Source organism: Fundulus heteroclitus, chromosome 19, assembly GCF_011125445.2.
Source record: "Fundulus heteroclitus isolate FHET01 chromosome 19, MU-UCD_Fhet_4.1, whole genome shotgun sequence".
In the NCBI taxonomy this organism is placed as follows: Eukaryota; Metazoa; Chordata; class Actinopteri; order Cyprinodontiformes; family Fundulidae; genus Fundulus; species Fundulus heteroclitus.
The window spans coordinates 6,785,606-6,800,426 of record NC_046379.1 but is presented as its reverse complement, the minus strand read 5'-3'; the positions used below and the strand labels follow the sequence as shown (position 1 = coordinate 6,800,426).

Below are 14,821 nucleotides of genomic sequence, written 5' to 3'. Positions count from 1 at the left end.
GGGCAACAACACGGAAACACACAGGACAAACAACCAAGCACAGGCTGATACCTCAGGTCAATTTGGAAAGATTTATTACTGTGGGAGGAAGGGAGAAGATGCAAACTCCATGCAAAATCACCCCCGGCCGGGATTCCAGCCTATAGGACCTTTCCTGTTGCAAGGTAACAGTGCTATAGCTTACTGTAACATCATATAACATGTAATAATATAGAATTATATATTATAATGTAACCCTGCATTTTCCTTTGTCTATTTTATTTGAAGCTGCATATGACATTGAGGATATCAGCTGGGTAGGGTTTCCACTCAACATAAATGATTCAGTTAAAAGAAAAAAGACACATAATATATGTTAATAAATAAATTAACAAGCCAACAAACGCGCAAAAAGAAATAAATCAACCTTTAGATAATTTTATCCCCGCATGTTGAGCTGGTTCACATTCCCCCCAATGTCCAGCAGAGGGCGGACTTTCCCCGGACACCAACCCGCAGGTGAACCTCCCCACCTTTCGGCCAGGAGCAGTGATGCATCATGGTCGGTGTAGTGCCGCGCGTCTCCGTTGGAGTCGAAAACTACAAGCCTGACCATGTGACAGGGCCAAGCCTTGTGTGTTTAGTCTTTGCGTGCGTGTGCGTGTGCGTGTGTCTGTGAGAAATTATGCGGAACTCGCTGGCCCTGTCAGCGCAGCAGCTTCCTATTCAGTGAAAGCAGGTCTGGCTGTCAGAGCGCCTGCACACGCTGCGCAGAGACTGGGCTGACGGGATGGCTCCGGCACCGCCGAGTTGGACTTTATTCTAACAGCCACCGGATTTTACGCATCAAGTTACCGTGGATGTTTTTAATGCACTTTGCCTTTTTGTTAATATATTTTTAATCTATTTTTGCTTTTTTTAATTTTAATTAAAAAAAACTTTTCACCTGTCTGGAAGCCGTTTTTTTAAAAAGAAAATGAAGTTTAACGGATACCTGAAGCTGCGGATTGGCGAGGCGGTGGACCTCAAACCGACAACCTTCTCGACGCGCCACACCGTCATCTTCAACAAAGCCCCCCAGAGTCTGGACCCCTACATTGTGGTGAAGGTGGACGACTACAAGGTGGGGCAGACCAACACCAAGCAGAAGACCAACATGCCCACATACAACGAGGAGTTCTCCCTCAACGTCAACGACGGCAAGCAGATCGAGCTGGCGGTCTTCCACGACACGCCGCTCGGGTACGACGACTTCGTGGCCAACTGCACCATCCAGTTCGAGGACCTGATCAAGACCTCCAACACGGGAGAGACCTTTGAGGGATGGGTGAGTGCAAAAAAAAACATCTGGCCGGTGGAAAGTCATCCGGTGTTCAGGCAGGAAAGTTCAACGCGGTGGCGTCTTGTGGCGCTTTTGTTAGAAGATAAACAAATAAACGGGTCCGCCTCATCTTCAATTATACAGAAATGCACGATGAATCAAATTCCTACCAATCCAGTCAGTCAGAGAAAGTATTCAGCGATACCGTCCGGATTGTTTCTAGATACAAGGCAGTCCGGTTCAGAAAGTAATCTTTAAAAATAAATAAATGAATAAATAAAACAATACATGTTGAGTCTGCAGCATATCCCAAACAAGCATATGGTGACAGTGGAAAGGAACAACTTCCTTTCACCAGAACCAGGCCTGGTATAAGTGGTCGTCGGGTAACAAACGTGAAACATGCTTCACCGGCACTTTCTACGGGGAAAGAAATTGACCATTCTGACCATCTCCAGGAGAGAACTTTAGATTTAACCTTATTTTCATTCAACCAGGTTTGTTTTTGACAACAAAACGAAACAGCCATCTCAATTAATTTACCTGAATAGAAAAAAAAGGGTAAATTATGTGTTTTCATTTATATTCATAAATCCTTTTTGGACTTGCCGAGGAGCTTGTTGCGTCTTTCCAGTGGTATTTTGAAGATTTATCTTTGCTGAGATGAGCTCCAAATCTTTTAAAAACAACGGAATACCTCCTTGCCATCACCCTAATCTTTAGCTCCATCCAAGGATTCTTCATCAGATTCAAGTCGGGACTCGGTCCAAAACCTGAATGGCCCCGCCACTCAGAGAAACCACGATTAAAAGATAATTTGAGACGTACGTCTGCCGTGGGGGGGGTGAGTAATGTTGTGCTTAACTGTGGTTACTGACAGGTAACCACAGTTGGGGTATTTGTGTCGTCTGTGGTCCTTTCTGGAGGGAAGCAGTTGAACACTGACCCAGGCGCTGGAGCGAGGGACAGACGTCAAGCAGGGAGGAGAACCCAGGAACCTGAGAACATGGCAGAGAGAACCAGTGAGCTAAAACAGCACTGGATCAGCTCCGTCCATGGTGACAAAAATCATTTATGTTTTTATTTATTGATACTGCTTCTTCATCAAATCGAAGAAGCAGAGCAGCTTTCACGTCATTCATCTCATCACCGTGGAGGTTCTTTTGGGTCCTCGTTCAGTTCGGGGGTGGGCCTTCCAGTCCGATGTACATCCAGTCTGCGGTGATGTCCAAAAGTACTCTTCTGAAGCATATGATTGGACACCAGAATGTGAATGTTTATTATTTAAATACATTTTCTTAATGCCTAATGATAGAGATGTGTAACACTGAAGCCACAGAGAACGACCAATGTTTTGACAGGGTGTCGTGATCATAGGGCCGGATGAGTCTCTGACTTCAGATGCTTTCTTTCTCCCTACGTCTTTACCAATCACCTCTACCGATAAAACAGAAACACGGGAATTCACCACCTTAAATCACCTAAAATCAGTTTGGCCGTCAGCCCGTATAACTCACAGCCTTCTTGAGAAGTGGAGCTTAATATAGCCACTCTTGGAGCGCTTTCTCCTGAGATGCAAACCAGCTTCTGCAAAAAGTTCTCATTTAAGTAAGACGTATCAGTTCCCTGTTTTCGGGGTTTCTTTTTTTCTAAAAAAAAAAAAAAAAAAGTACTAAACGGAGCAACGAGGACAGAACTGCAGTTAAACATTTGCAGCCCAGGCTCCCTGGGGAAAAGCATGTGGGGCCACAGAAATGGAGCAGAAAATGAAGATTGGTATAAAAAAAAACACAAAAAAAAAACAAAACGTATCTTTAACGGTTCCTGCAGTCGAGCAAAAACCTTTTCCATCCAGATCAAGCAGGGATGCACCATATTAGAAGCTCTTCCACTGACGATGCCATGGTTTAATATTGCAGATGATACTGTTTGTCATGAATCAACATCCCCATGGGTTTTCTCATCACTACGACGCGCTCTCTGTCGTCTCTGACGGGTGTGCCCAGTGGCTGCAGTGAGGCTGAACCCTTTGTTTTCATGCAAAGTAGGGAATCCTGACACTCCAACTTTAACCGCCAACAAATATTCCGTTTCAAACCGTCCTTTGGCTACATTGGTGTTGGGAGGATGACATGTTTACCTATATGTTGTGCAGCCCCACTACATGGAGCAAGATAGCTGATGCTGCATGCATAAAAACCTTGAAATTACACAAACAGAAAAATAACTATTTACTGCTAAAATAATGCTTCAACTCCCAGATTTAAGGATTACGTTTGTGTCTCCTTATTTGAGCTCTTAGTCCTTGAAGCTACTTCAGAGCAGATCAGAGGGCTTAAAGGATGATCTCCACAATGGATCCCACTGAGAAACTTTCCCCCCCGTTCTTCCCTCTGCAGACACAACAGGTGTGCCCTGTGCCCGGAGTCTCTGAGGGAGGGACGTATTAACGTTAGAAGGCTTCAACGGACGCATCTCAGGCCATTGCCTCTCCGGGGGACATTTCGTGTCTTTCATTTATTGGCTTAGAGGCTTTGACTGTAATCGGCGGCGAACGCAGCGTGGGAGCGCACGACAGCACGTGTGGCGACGCGTTGGCGCTGCCGAAGCGTGGCAAAAGTACACGAGCGTGCAGATGGTCCAGGCCTGCAGCAGCCCACCCTCACTCTGCACACCAATCCTTTATTCTAAGACAAAATCGGTTTATTTACCGAAGCTTAAAATGAGCTCTTTGTTATTTCTGAGCATCAGTGACATGAAGCTGTTTCTGTGCATGAGGGGGGGTGACAGGGAAAGTGACCAAAACCAAAATGGTCTCGCTCACGTCTGGGAATTAACTCTTCAGACTGGAGTTTCCCTCTTATTCTCTCCTTCTTTTTTTTTTTGTTGTGCACTTTCGTCCCTCCGGGACCTGCAGCCACTGCAGGAGTGTAAGCTGAACCTGTTGAAGCCTGGAGCGGCTGCACGTCTCTCTCTCTTTCTCTGTCTGTGTGCAACACAAAAACACACTCTGCACGCAGAACTCTTTACCATTTACAGTTTTTCTTTTAAAATATCCATGAAGCACGACCAGAAAAGGCTGCGGAGCGTCATTCATTAGACGCATATACAGCAATGCTGGAACGCAAGGTTAGAAAAATAATTGTAAACGTAAGCAAAAGCTCTTCCTTCATTAATTGGTAAAAATGTAAATTTAACAAATGTTAAAATTGCAATCTCTAGAAACTGATAAACTTTATGCAGAAGTCAGAGATGCATGCAGCTTTGTGACCCAGCAGAGGAAGGTTTTAGCACAAAATAACATTTAACACACAAATTAGGACCCTGCTGGCTGTGAGGAAGTGATGTGAAACTGGAACTTGGTCTGCAAATGTCTTTCTCACTTCAAGGCCCAAGCTTGAGGTTGCTATCTGCTAGATCTGAGCTACGATGGGCTGCGTTTTTTTTTTTGGTGCTTTGTTCTGCAGACGAAGAGCTGCGGCTGGTTCTCTTCATACATGAGGTGCAAGCCTCCACACGCCCACTCTGCTGTTTATCGCACTTTTTTTTTTTTCCCCCACTTGCTGATCATTTTCTCAGAGGCTCGCAGCCAAGCGCTCTCCGTCTCTGTTGACTCTTGCCCAGCTTGCTCCTTATCGTCTCCTGCTCCCAAACATCATGTTTTCCCATCTTCTCCACGCACACTGTGTAGAACATGGGGTTGTGTTCGGCCTCGCCAACCCGTAGTGGTCACAGCTGTGTGCTTTATCAGAATTCCTCAGAATATTACTCAATTCATGATTCGTTCTGAAATACTTTATTTTTTTTTTCACTGCTGACATTCAGACCTAAAGGCCAGCTTCTGTCTCCTCTCGCCTTTAGATAACTCCACCCACTCTGACACCTTCAAGGTGTTTAGTTATTTTACTCCTCCACACTTCACATTGCTTCGCCCCCGTCTTCATTGATTCCCCATTAAAGTATTTGTGGGCGTGAGTTGAGAAGCAGCAATCTATTTTTTTTTTTTTTTTTTAAGCACAGAAACTGAAACTAGGTTAAAAAAGACCCCTCAACATTTTCCACCCACCTACCTCCGTTTAAGACTCGCTTAAAGATTTCCACCTCTGTGATGCAGCTCTGAGGGTCTGCGTTTTCCTACAGTAACCACAGATTAGGCACAATGACTTTGGTTTGGACCTTACCAGCTACTGTAACTCATAAAAGCGGCAGCTCTCTCTCTCTCTTTGTGGTAGAAATGAACCACCCCGACACCAACGCTGCCTTGTTTTCCACTGGCACAGCTTCTCACTGTCCTCTGCTCTACACTCACCAGCCACTTTATTAGGTGCACCTTGCTAGTAACGGGTTGGATCCCCTTTTTGCCTCCAGAGCTGCCTTAATCCTTCGTGGCAGAGGTTCAACAAGGTACTGGAAACTTTCCTCAGAGAGTTTGGTCCATATTGACATGATAGCATCACCCAGACGCTGCAGATCTGTCGGCTCCACATCCATGATGCGAATCTCCCGTTCCACCACATCCCAAAGGTGATGCATTGGATTGTGATCTAGTGACTGTGGAGGGCATGTGAGTTCAGTGAACTCATCGACGTGTTCAAGAAAGCAGTCTGAGATGGTTTGTGCTTATATAGATAGATAGATAGATAGATAGATAGATAGTGACACAATCTTCATTTTTTGGACTCTGCATTGCACCACATTGGATTTGAAATGAAACACAATGGAATTGAAGTGCAGACTTTAAGGTTTAATTCAAGGGGTTGAACAAAAATCTAGGATTACAAACATGTAGGAATTGTAGCTATTTTTATACAAACGCTCCTCATTTCAGGGACTCAAAAGTAATTGGCTGGATTTGCTCCTTTCTGATGCTTTGCCAGGCCTTTACTGCAGCTGTCTTCAGTATATATATATATATATATATATATATATATATATATATATATATATATATATATATATATATATATATATTCATCTGTTGTTTTTTGTAAACATTAAGAACAAAAGTTTGAGCCTAATGTAGCAAACAGATGGACGGGCCTTCTTCTGCTAGAGAGCAAAATCTATCACTCCCCTGAACAAAGAAAGCCGTCCAGGTCCTAAAGCATCAAATCAGTCGCAGACCATCACACTAACACAGCATCTTTGACATCAGTTTTGTTCGGTTGGCAAATCCTGAGAAGGGTTTGTGGATAATTGTTCTCACAATGATTCACTTGAGTCCCAAAGCCAAAGCAATGGCTTTGTAACTCTTTCCAGACTGATTTATGTCGGTGACGTTTTTTCCTAATCTGTTCTTGAATTTCTTTAGATCAGGACATTACGTTTTGCTTTTCGAGATTCTCCATCGTCTCCATGTTGTCAGACAGGTCCTATAGAAGGCGATTTTCTGATACAAGACAAGTTTATTTGTATCGCACATTTCAGCAGCAAGGCGGTTCACGAGTTCTATATCACAAAAACATAAAAACATCATAAACACATCGAAATGTTCACTGGTTATGAGACCAGTAACAAACATTAAATCATGTCAAGTGAAACACATCAATACACATGAACTATGATAGTCAATGTTCCTGTTATTACGGGTCAAAGGCACCTCTAAACAGGCGTGTTTTCAAACCTTTCCTGCCAGAGGAGGCCAGTTCCAGATAGCAGCCTGTTTAGGGTGGAAGTCCCTCAGAGGACATTCTCTTTGTCTAGACTTCAGACTGGCAGTGCGAATGTGAGCATGTGACTGAAAACAGGAGCAGAGATCCTTAAACCGAAGGCAAAACGTCTCCTTCAAACATGTTTTCACATCAAGTCAGCCGGCGCCTCTCCCGTGTGCCGCTTTCATGCTCCACATGTCTCTGTTTGTGCCCTGTCAGGTTTTGTGTTTTTTTTCCAGGAAGGGTGTATCAAACATAAATAGATGTCGTTTCATGCGCACAGTGACCTAAGTTTCCACTCAGTGGTTTCGGCAGGAAGTGTCTCTTCTCCTGCCTGCCTGCCTGCTAGCCAGTCGCTGTCCTCCTTTTTTAAATTGATACTAACGCCTGTGATGATTAAACTTCCAGCCATGCGCATGAGATCGCTGCCGCCTTGCCCGACCGGCCGGACCTGTCGCGCTGCCTTCCTGTGAAAGCCCTCAGATTCTTTCGATGTTATGTAGACTCAAAGGAATGAAACTTATGCTGTGACAGAGCACCTCCTGAGACCAAAGCCCTGAAGCAGATGGCACCATCTGTTATTGTACCTGACTGGCTCAGCTATCTGAAGCACATATAATCTGCGTTGTAAATGGAATAGGTTTTGATAATAGGCCTCTGTAATCCAGCTTGATATGCATTTCTTTTTCCTCTTCCTGTTTGAGGGTTCATAAATAATGGCATGTTGTGTTTATGTGTCTGCAGATGGACTTGGAACCAGAGGGGAAGGTCTACGTCCTTATTACGCTCACTGGATCGTTCACTGATGGTAGGGCGATGGCCTTTAGTTCTTATTTCTGACATCCCAGAGGATATATCCTCTGCATGTGTGCCTACATGAAGCATGTATGCTTCAGCTAATTTGCCAGAATGTTTCGAAGGTTTTGCACACACACACACAAATGGACATGAACACCATGAAAAAGCAGTTTATATCAGATGGGTGGAAGTGACTTGCAGGGGTGATAAAGCAGAAGTTGAGCTGCGTGCTGGGCCGTTCTGATTACTTGCACCATATTTCTGGGTTTTTATTTTAATGCTCCATGAATAGAACTTCCTCCTATTTTCTGCTGATGCTCTGCTTGGTTTGAATTAAAAAAACAAAAACAAATAAATTTTAATAATTTTTTTTTCTGCAGCACTCTGAAGTGTCCCAAAAATAGTATGCACTAATAAGGTGTCAGCCACAGAAACACCCCATTTAAAAAAAAAAAAAAAAAAAAAAAATTAGTTTCCAAGAGCCAGAGTTCCTTTCTTCTAGCTTTTTTGCAGCTCTTTCATTTTTTTATTTTTACGAAGACTTTTGATAAATTTTCATTGATTTTCTGTCCAGTAGTTGTAGCTGGCATGGACATAATGTGTATTAAAGTGGAAAAGTGGGGAGAAATAGCAGTGTCAGGCTTAAATAAAAGCTATTTAAAGGAAGTTAACAGTATCCAGGCAGGGATGTCTTGATAAGAATTTTTTTGTCTGTAAAAATGCAGTAAAATAACTCGCTTAAAGTAGCATAGCGTCAACTCCGGGATTTTTGCAGACATCTGCCCCCTCTGGCGACAAGTTGAAATTACACCTGTGTGGTGCACGTACATGGGAGAAAAGAAAACGTATATGCCACTGCAGCTGCAGCTGTTCAGGTCTTTTGTTTAGAGGCATAATGTCTTCTGAGGTAAGAAAGTTATAAATATTGAAATTAGCCTGTATTTTCTCAGTAAGTCATCGATGACGGTGGAGATTCGATAAAGTAGCCAGGTGAACGAGAGCATGCAGAGCGTCACACATGTCCAGAGGATTCAAATCACTCTCATGAACTAATCCAACATATAGATGCTACAGTGGCAAATAGAGCATAACTAATTTTACACGTCAGGCAATTCATATAATAATAAATAAAACTTCAAAACTTGCATTCTGCACCTTTTAAAGGTCCACATTATTGTTGTGTTTGTGGTTCATTGCACTCGCTCCAATAACGTTCTGGACGTTCCAGTATGAGTTTCTGCAGGACAGCTTTAATCTGTTTTAGAGCTGCAATCTGATTTGACACATTCAGCTACTGTCTGCAATAAACTCCTGCCTTGCTTCAGCTAATTATGATTTATTATGGAGAAGTTTGCTGAAACATTAGCATGTTTACTTTCTGTTTTGATAACCATTTCTTGGTAGTTTGGCCACTATTTAAACTCAGAGAAAGGGTTGTTCTTGTACGTCATACTGTGTCTTGCAAAGGTGTTTACACACAATTACGTTTCCACATTTTGCGTCAACCACAAAATTCAGTGTATTTCATTTGGATTTCTATTTGCTGCATAATTGCAAAGTAGAAGAAAAGTGATTTAAAAGTTGAACTCTGCAAAGCAACCGCACAATATGATGCTGCCACCACCATGCTTCACCATTAACCGTAACCCAGTGTTAGCTTTGCTACAGGCACAGACATTTTTACCAGAAAGAAAGTTTAACTTTAGTTTTATCTGTCCGGAGAACCTTCTTTCTACACTGAGTGAAGCAAAATGAAAACAGAACTTCTTATGGTTGTCGTTAACCCATCATTTTCATCCTTCCATAAGGGCCAGAATTGTCGGGTATGTGAGCTCTAGTTGTCGTGTCAACAGATTCTCCCACCTGAGCTGTGGCTCTCTGGATATCCTCCAGAGTTACCATAGTCTAACCGTGGCCCTTTTGGTTAAGATTAAAACAATGTTTCATGACCTTAGCCTGCTGTAAGCTTCCCTAAAACTATCTCTGTGTTGTTCTTCACGATGTTCACTGATGTTCTCAGAATATACTGGATTTGGTACCACTTTACAATAAGGCTCCCCTTATAGATGGCTAATAAATAGTTCATAGATATGTTATTAATTAATCTGTAAACCTTTAATAACTCATTTATAAGTGTTTATTCGGCATTAAGGTTGACAAAGAGATAAAACTGACTGGTTTGTGTTTACAAGGCTGTAACTTAGTATATATTGTTTAATAAAAGCAACTCTAAATTAAATATATGGTTGAAGAGATTAGGCTCACTATTTGGCAAAAACCCCAGTCAGCTTTGTCGTTTGCTTGCCTTAATTGGTGCACAATTAACACTTATTTATGAGTTATAAAGTATTTAAAGATTACTTAATGACATATCTATAAACTATTTATTAGCCATCTATAAGGGGAGCCTTACTGTAAAGTGGTACCCTGGATTTTATCCAGGATTATCAGAGGAATAAGGGATTAATTTGACCGCATTGCACAAATGTTTTATTTATTTATTTTTAATGTAATTATTCATTACCTAAAATCCAAATGAAACACATATGAGTTAGTGGTCGTAACGTAACAAAATGTGTAAAAGGAGGTGTCGGAATGCGTTCTCGACATTTTTAAGCTCAGCGTTTTGTGTTGCGCGCCATAAACCTAAATGGCAAGTGTTTCAGCTGCTCTTCCCCAAAACAACAGCGGCCTGAGCACAGTGTGTGCAGAGCAGGTATCAGAACGGACACAAATAAGGAGCTGCAGCAGCCGATACGGTCTCTCTCTCACAGCAAACATTTGATTTTAAAGGGTGAAAAGCATTCTGGGTGTGGGGGAAACCTCAAATTCAATAGATAAATATCACCGTCCTGCAGGCTGTGGCTATTAAAGAGGACTGTAGACTGACCACATAGCCAAATGGAGGTTTACAGTGAAACCAAGAAGAGAAATCAGGAGTTCACTTTAGTTAATGCTTAAACGGATCATTTTGAAAATACCTCGATGGGAACCTAGAGCTAATACCCAGTCAGGACTTCCGTGTCTGAAAGTCTTTCAGAAACAGGAAGCAAAGGTCTGATGCAGGACCTGAGAGATGCGTCCCTCTTAAGCTGATCAAATGTTTCAGCTGTATGTTTTTTTTTTTTTTTAAGAATCAGCTTGATGAGGTAAAATACTTCTTTTCCTGACATTGCTTTGTTTTCAAGATGAAAATTACACAAATCCAAGCCTAAAGTGACTAAATATGTAATTTAACATTGTGTCTATGCTAAATAGTAGTGGTCTCTTATGTGTGGAGAGAAGACTGGTTCATGTGGTGAGTTCTGCAGCTCAAGAAACTGAAACTGGTCAATAAAAAGACTGGAAATGTTTTTAAAAAGCAGCCATTAGTCTAAGAAAAACTTTGAAAGAAAGAAATCCTGACAAACTGTTAATCCAGATCACTTGAAGATTGCAGGAAGCTGCTTGGGAACAAACATTAAAGGAATTTGGGGGTTTGTTTAAAGCTTTTACACAGATATGGGTCTATATGTGGCTAAAGATAGAAGGCTCAGTACCTCTTTTTTTATCGCGTATAAAAAAAATCTCAAATAATTTTTTTAACAACTTTTGCTGGGTATTCATCTTCAGAAATACAAATTCTGCATATAAAGTTGCTACATGCATGGAGGCTGTAACTTATGCTCAAATTAACACCTGCCTTCAGAGTATCACAGCTTTTATTGGCAGGGCAGACTGTGGGCTCAGCATGGAGGTTTCCGTAGCTCATGTGGTTTTCATCTCTCCGGCAGCTCTGCTATACTTTCACGACTCGGCGGCAAGTCTGACATGTAAATATGCAAAGAGGCTATGCAACTTAAAACATTAGCCACACGTATTTACAGTTTATTTTACCACATAATGCTATGTTTCTTGTTTTGCTCGTCTAAATCCATTTAGTCTTGTGAACCAGGCGATGATATTCTGACGGTTTCACACTTCCAAAGCATCCTTTGGCTGTATCCTATCCCGGTGCAATCAGATGCGCCAAAGAGGCAAAATCATGCCTGCTGTAATGTGATTTTTGACTTAGTTTATCATTCACTGCGATTGAAATTATTCGACAATCAGATGTGCTTGGTTTTGTTAATTAAAATATATTTTTTCTATAGTTCAGCAATCCCTGCAGAGCCGGTGGGGGGTGGTACCCATCTCCAGGAGTCAGGGCCTCCAGGACCTATTCAAAAATCGTTCTACGTATATTTAGAACTAGAGGACATCAAAGGCGACAGATTTACTTGAAACCACCCCAAGCTCTAGCTTTGGTCCCAAAAACTGGCGCTAACAGAGCCAGAGGAGAGACGCACTTTACTCAGGAGCTGGACAGAGGCTCATGGATGAGCAGCAGCCAACCAAAACATTGAGCATCTTTAATAAACCCAAAATTTAGTCCAGATTCTTAACTGTGAAATAGGAAGAAGAAACGATAGAAACACTGCGCTTCAACCTCAAAACAATGTCGGATTATCTTCAGAATAAAACTAGCTGACTCCAGCTTATCTGCCCGCAGTTTATTTTGAGTTTAAGTAGGTCAGTTTGCTGCTTTGACCTACGATCAGAGCTGAATGTTTTCCACTGAATCCAAAAACACCGTTTGCGACTTTGTTCTTTAACCCTGCCACGGTGATGTTAGTACATCTTTCTCTTTTTTTTTTTCCGGTCATGTCTGGCAATGTGGCAATAAGTATTATTATCTTAATGCCAAAAAGAGCCCAACAGATTTTACTTTCACAAGTGGAGCCTTACTTCTATCGCCACAGTGCTCCGCTTGATTTATATATGCAAGAAGCTTTATTAGAATCTATGCAGGGAATATTTCATGTTAAATGGACACAGAAACAAAAAAGCTGTGTTGCTGATGTGCTTGATGGATCAGTTGATTATGATCAGAAAGCATTGGCAAGCACTGCTTGTCGTCTTAAACGGCCGTAAATAAATTAATTTGGTGATATCAGGGCAACAAGGAATAAGTATGAATTGTGTAGTTAAACTGTCACTACGCAATACATGCCTTCATAAAAACCTGTCAATAAAAGAGGGGAGGGGTCAAAGATTAATGAGCTATGACGCCGTGAATATGTTGCCCTGACTAGTCCTCTCGGGTTGTTGGAAAGCGAACCATAAGCTCTTCCGCAGAACCTTTTAAAGAACTTTGCTGCACTTATAGAGCATTACAGTTTGACTTAATTTGAACGCATTGCACAAATGTGTTAAGAGTAAAAAAACACGTAAATGAGATGGTGACATCATGGGAAAGTCACTTCCCTGGTCGAGACGTGGTAGACACACCCTTGTTCCCAAGACACGTCGCCTATTGTGAAGAAGATAAATGTTTGGTCATTAACTGTTCAAATATGCTCTAAAAATGGTGAAAATATGTTGGACACATTTTAAAATAGAAAATTTGAAGCTCTGCATTCAGATTAATTCATCACTGGCTACTGTTACACAAGTGGTGCTAAATTTGGGATCCAAAAATAACACATTAAATAAAGTCAAATGTGTACACTATAAATGGGAGGTCAGTGTTGCTTTGCTGGCTGGTGCCCTCCAGTCCCCCAAATCCTCTGCTTAGGGCCTCGTATAACTTAGGACTGGCTCTGGTTTCCACCTATCTTCATTTTTAACATTTTAGGAAGCTGCTTAGCTGTTTATCTCAGAAATTCAAACAAGCATGAAGCAAAGCGGAACTTCCTATAGCTGAACTACAAATAGACCCGTTTCTGCTACAGCGAGCCGCTCGTGTCACACATAAGAAGCACATTTCAGTGCGTCTTTTCCCGTCGTTTGTTCCCAAAGCCTTCCCCTGCTGTCGTTGCAGACGTCGCCGTGATCAAAGAGAACACCCACAAACAGTTCACGAGGACGCGGCAGGGCGCCGTGCGGCGACGGATCCACCAGGTCAACGGGCACAAGTTCATGTCCACGTTCCTCCGTCAGCCCACCTTCTGTTTCCACTGCAAGGAGTTCATCTGGTGAGACCCGTCCGCCCGCACCGAGTCCGTCCTGTCCTTACCTCGTCCTCCTGGCGGAGACCTAACCGTGTCTTCTCCTCTGTTTCAGGGGCGTGTTTGGAAAACAAGGTTACCAGTGTCAAGGTGTGCATGCTCGCTTTCCTCCACGTTTGCTTGCCACAGTTCACTGCTGAAGCAGACGTGATTGTAACCGTGTGCGTGTTTTTTTTTTTTCAGTGTGTACGTGTGTAGTTCATAAGCGATGCCACCAGCTGGTTGTAACCGTGTGTCCACGCATGAAGAAGTCAACAAAAGAGAAGGTAACTGCAGGGTTTCATCTTTTTTTTTTTTTTATCTTCGAGACAACGGTCAGGTTGGAAATACTTTTTAAGAGACTTTAAATTGATACAGGATGTCCTATGATAGCAGCCCCCTCCCACTCATGCAAGTTTACCCCCCTCAGCACCTGCAGTGATCAGCAGCCTTTTACAGCTTCCTGTTTCTGTCTGAGCCGACCACTGAGCCAGAACGACGCACTTCACTAAACTTTCCCACATCAGCTTCTGTTGCATTTTCTTCTCTCGCTGTAAAAACACCCATCAGTAGTGTGACTGTATATTTGGTAACTAGCAAAGGTTTATCTGGTTTTCGATAACTCTGAGCTAATGAAGCGAGGGCAAAAATAACGTCCCACTTACAGGAAAGCCGTTGTTCGCAGCCTCGTCTGACTGAAGCCCACATATCCAGAAAAAGGACATATATGTATTAGCGAGGTTAAATTTTTTTTCCTTTTAAGGGTCTGTTTGAGCTTGTAGCTCACAGTAGGTCTGTTCATTTGTATCTCCGAAGTCGATGTGTAAAAAATGAATAGGTGTGAAAGAAACACTGAGTGCAAAGGCTGACGGTTGCTGAAGAGCAATGATGTTAAATAAATCCAAACTTTGCATAAAACTGGGGCAATCTGGGACAAGTAGTAGTAGGGATATGAAAGTAGGGAGCTCTGAGTTTTAAAGGTGGAGATTTAGATGCTTATTTATCAAATGAGGAGGAGGAAATCAGGAGAAATGTTGTGTGAGAGCCTGAACTAGCAAACCAGC

At 42.3% G+C, this 14,821-nt stretch overlaps 1 protein-coding gene across 1 annotated transcript in view; it reads left to right on the top strand.

The window, feature by feature from the left end:
• Positions 1-662: 662 nt before the first annotated feature.
• The window catches only part of prkcha (protein kinase C, eta, a), a 36,563-nt gene continuing 22,404 nt past the window's right edge, over positions 663-14,821 (top strand). Inside the window, exons 1-5 of the mRNA XM_012864567.3 lie at positions 663-1,306; positions 7,696-7,759; positions 13,592-13,745; positions 13,834-13,868; positions 13,962-14,044. Coding sequence (XP_012720021.2) covers positions 956-1,306; positions 7,696-7,759; positions 13,592-13,745; positions 13,834-13,868; positions 13,962-14,044 — 687 coding nt within the window. The 5' untranslated portion in view covers positions 663-955. The remainder of the gene's footprint in view (positions 1,307-7,695; positions 7,760-13,591; positions 13,746-13,833; positions 13,869-13,961; positions 14,045-14,821) is intronic.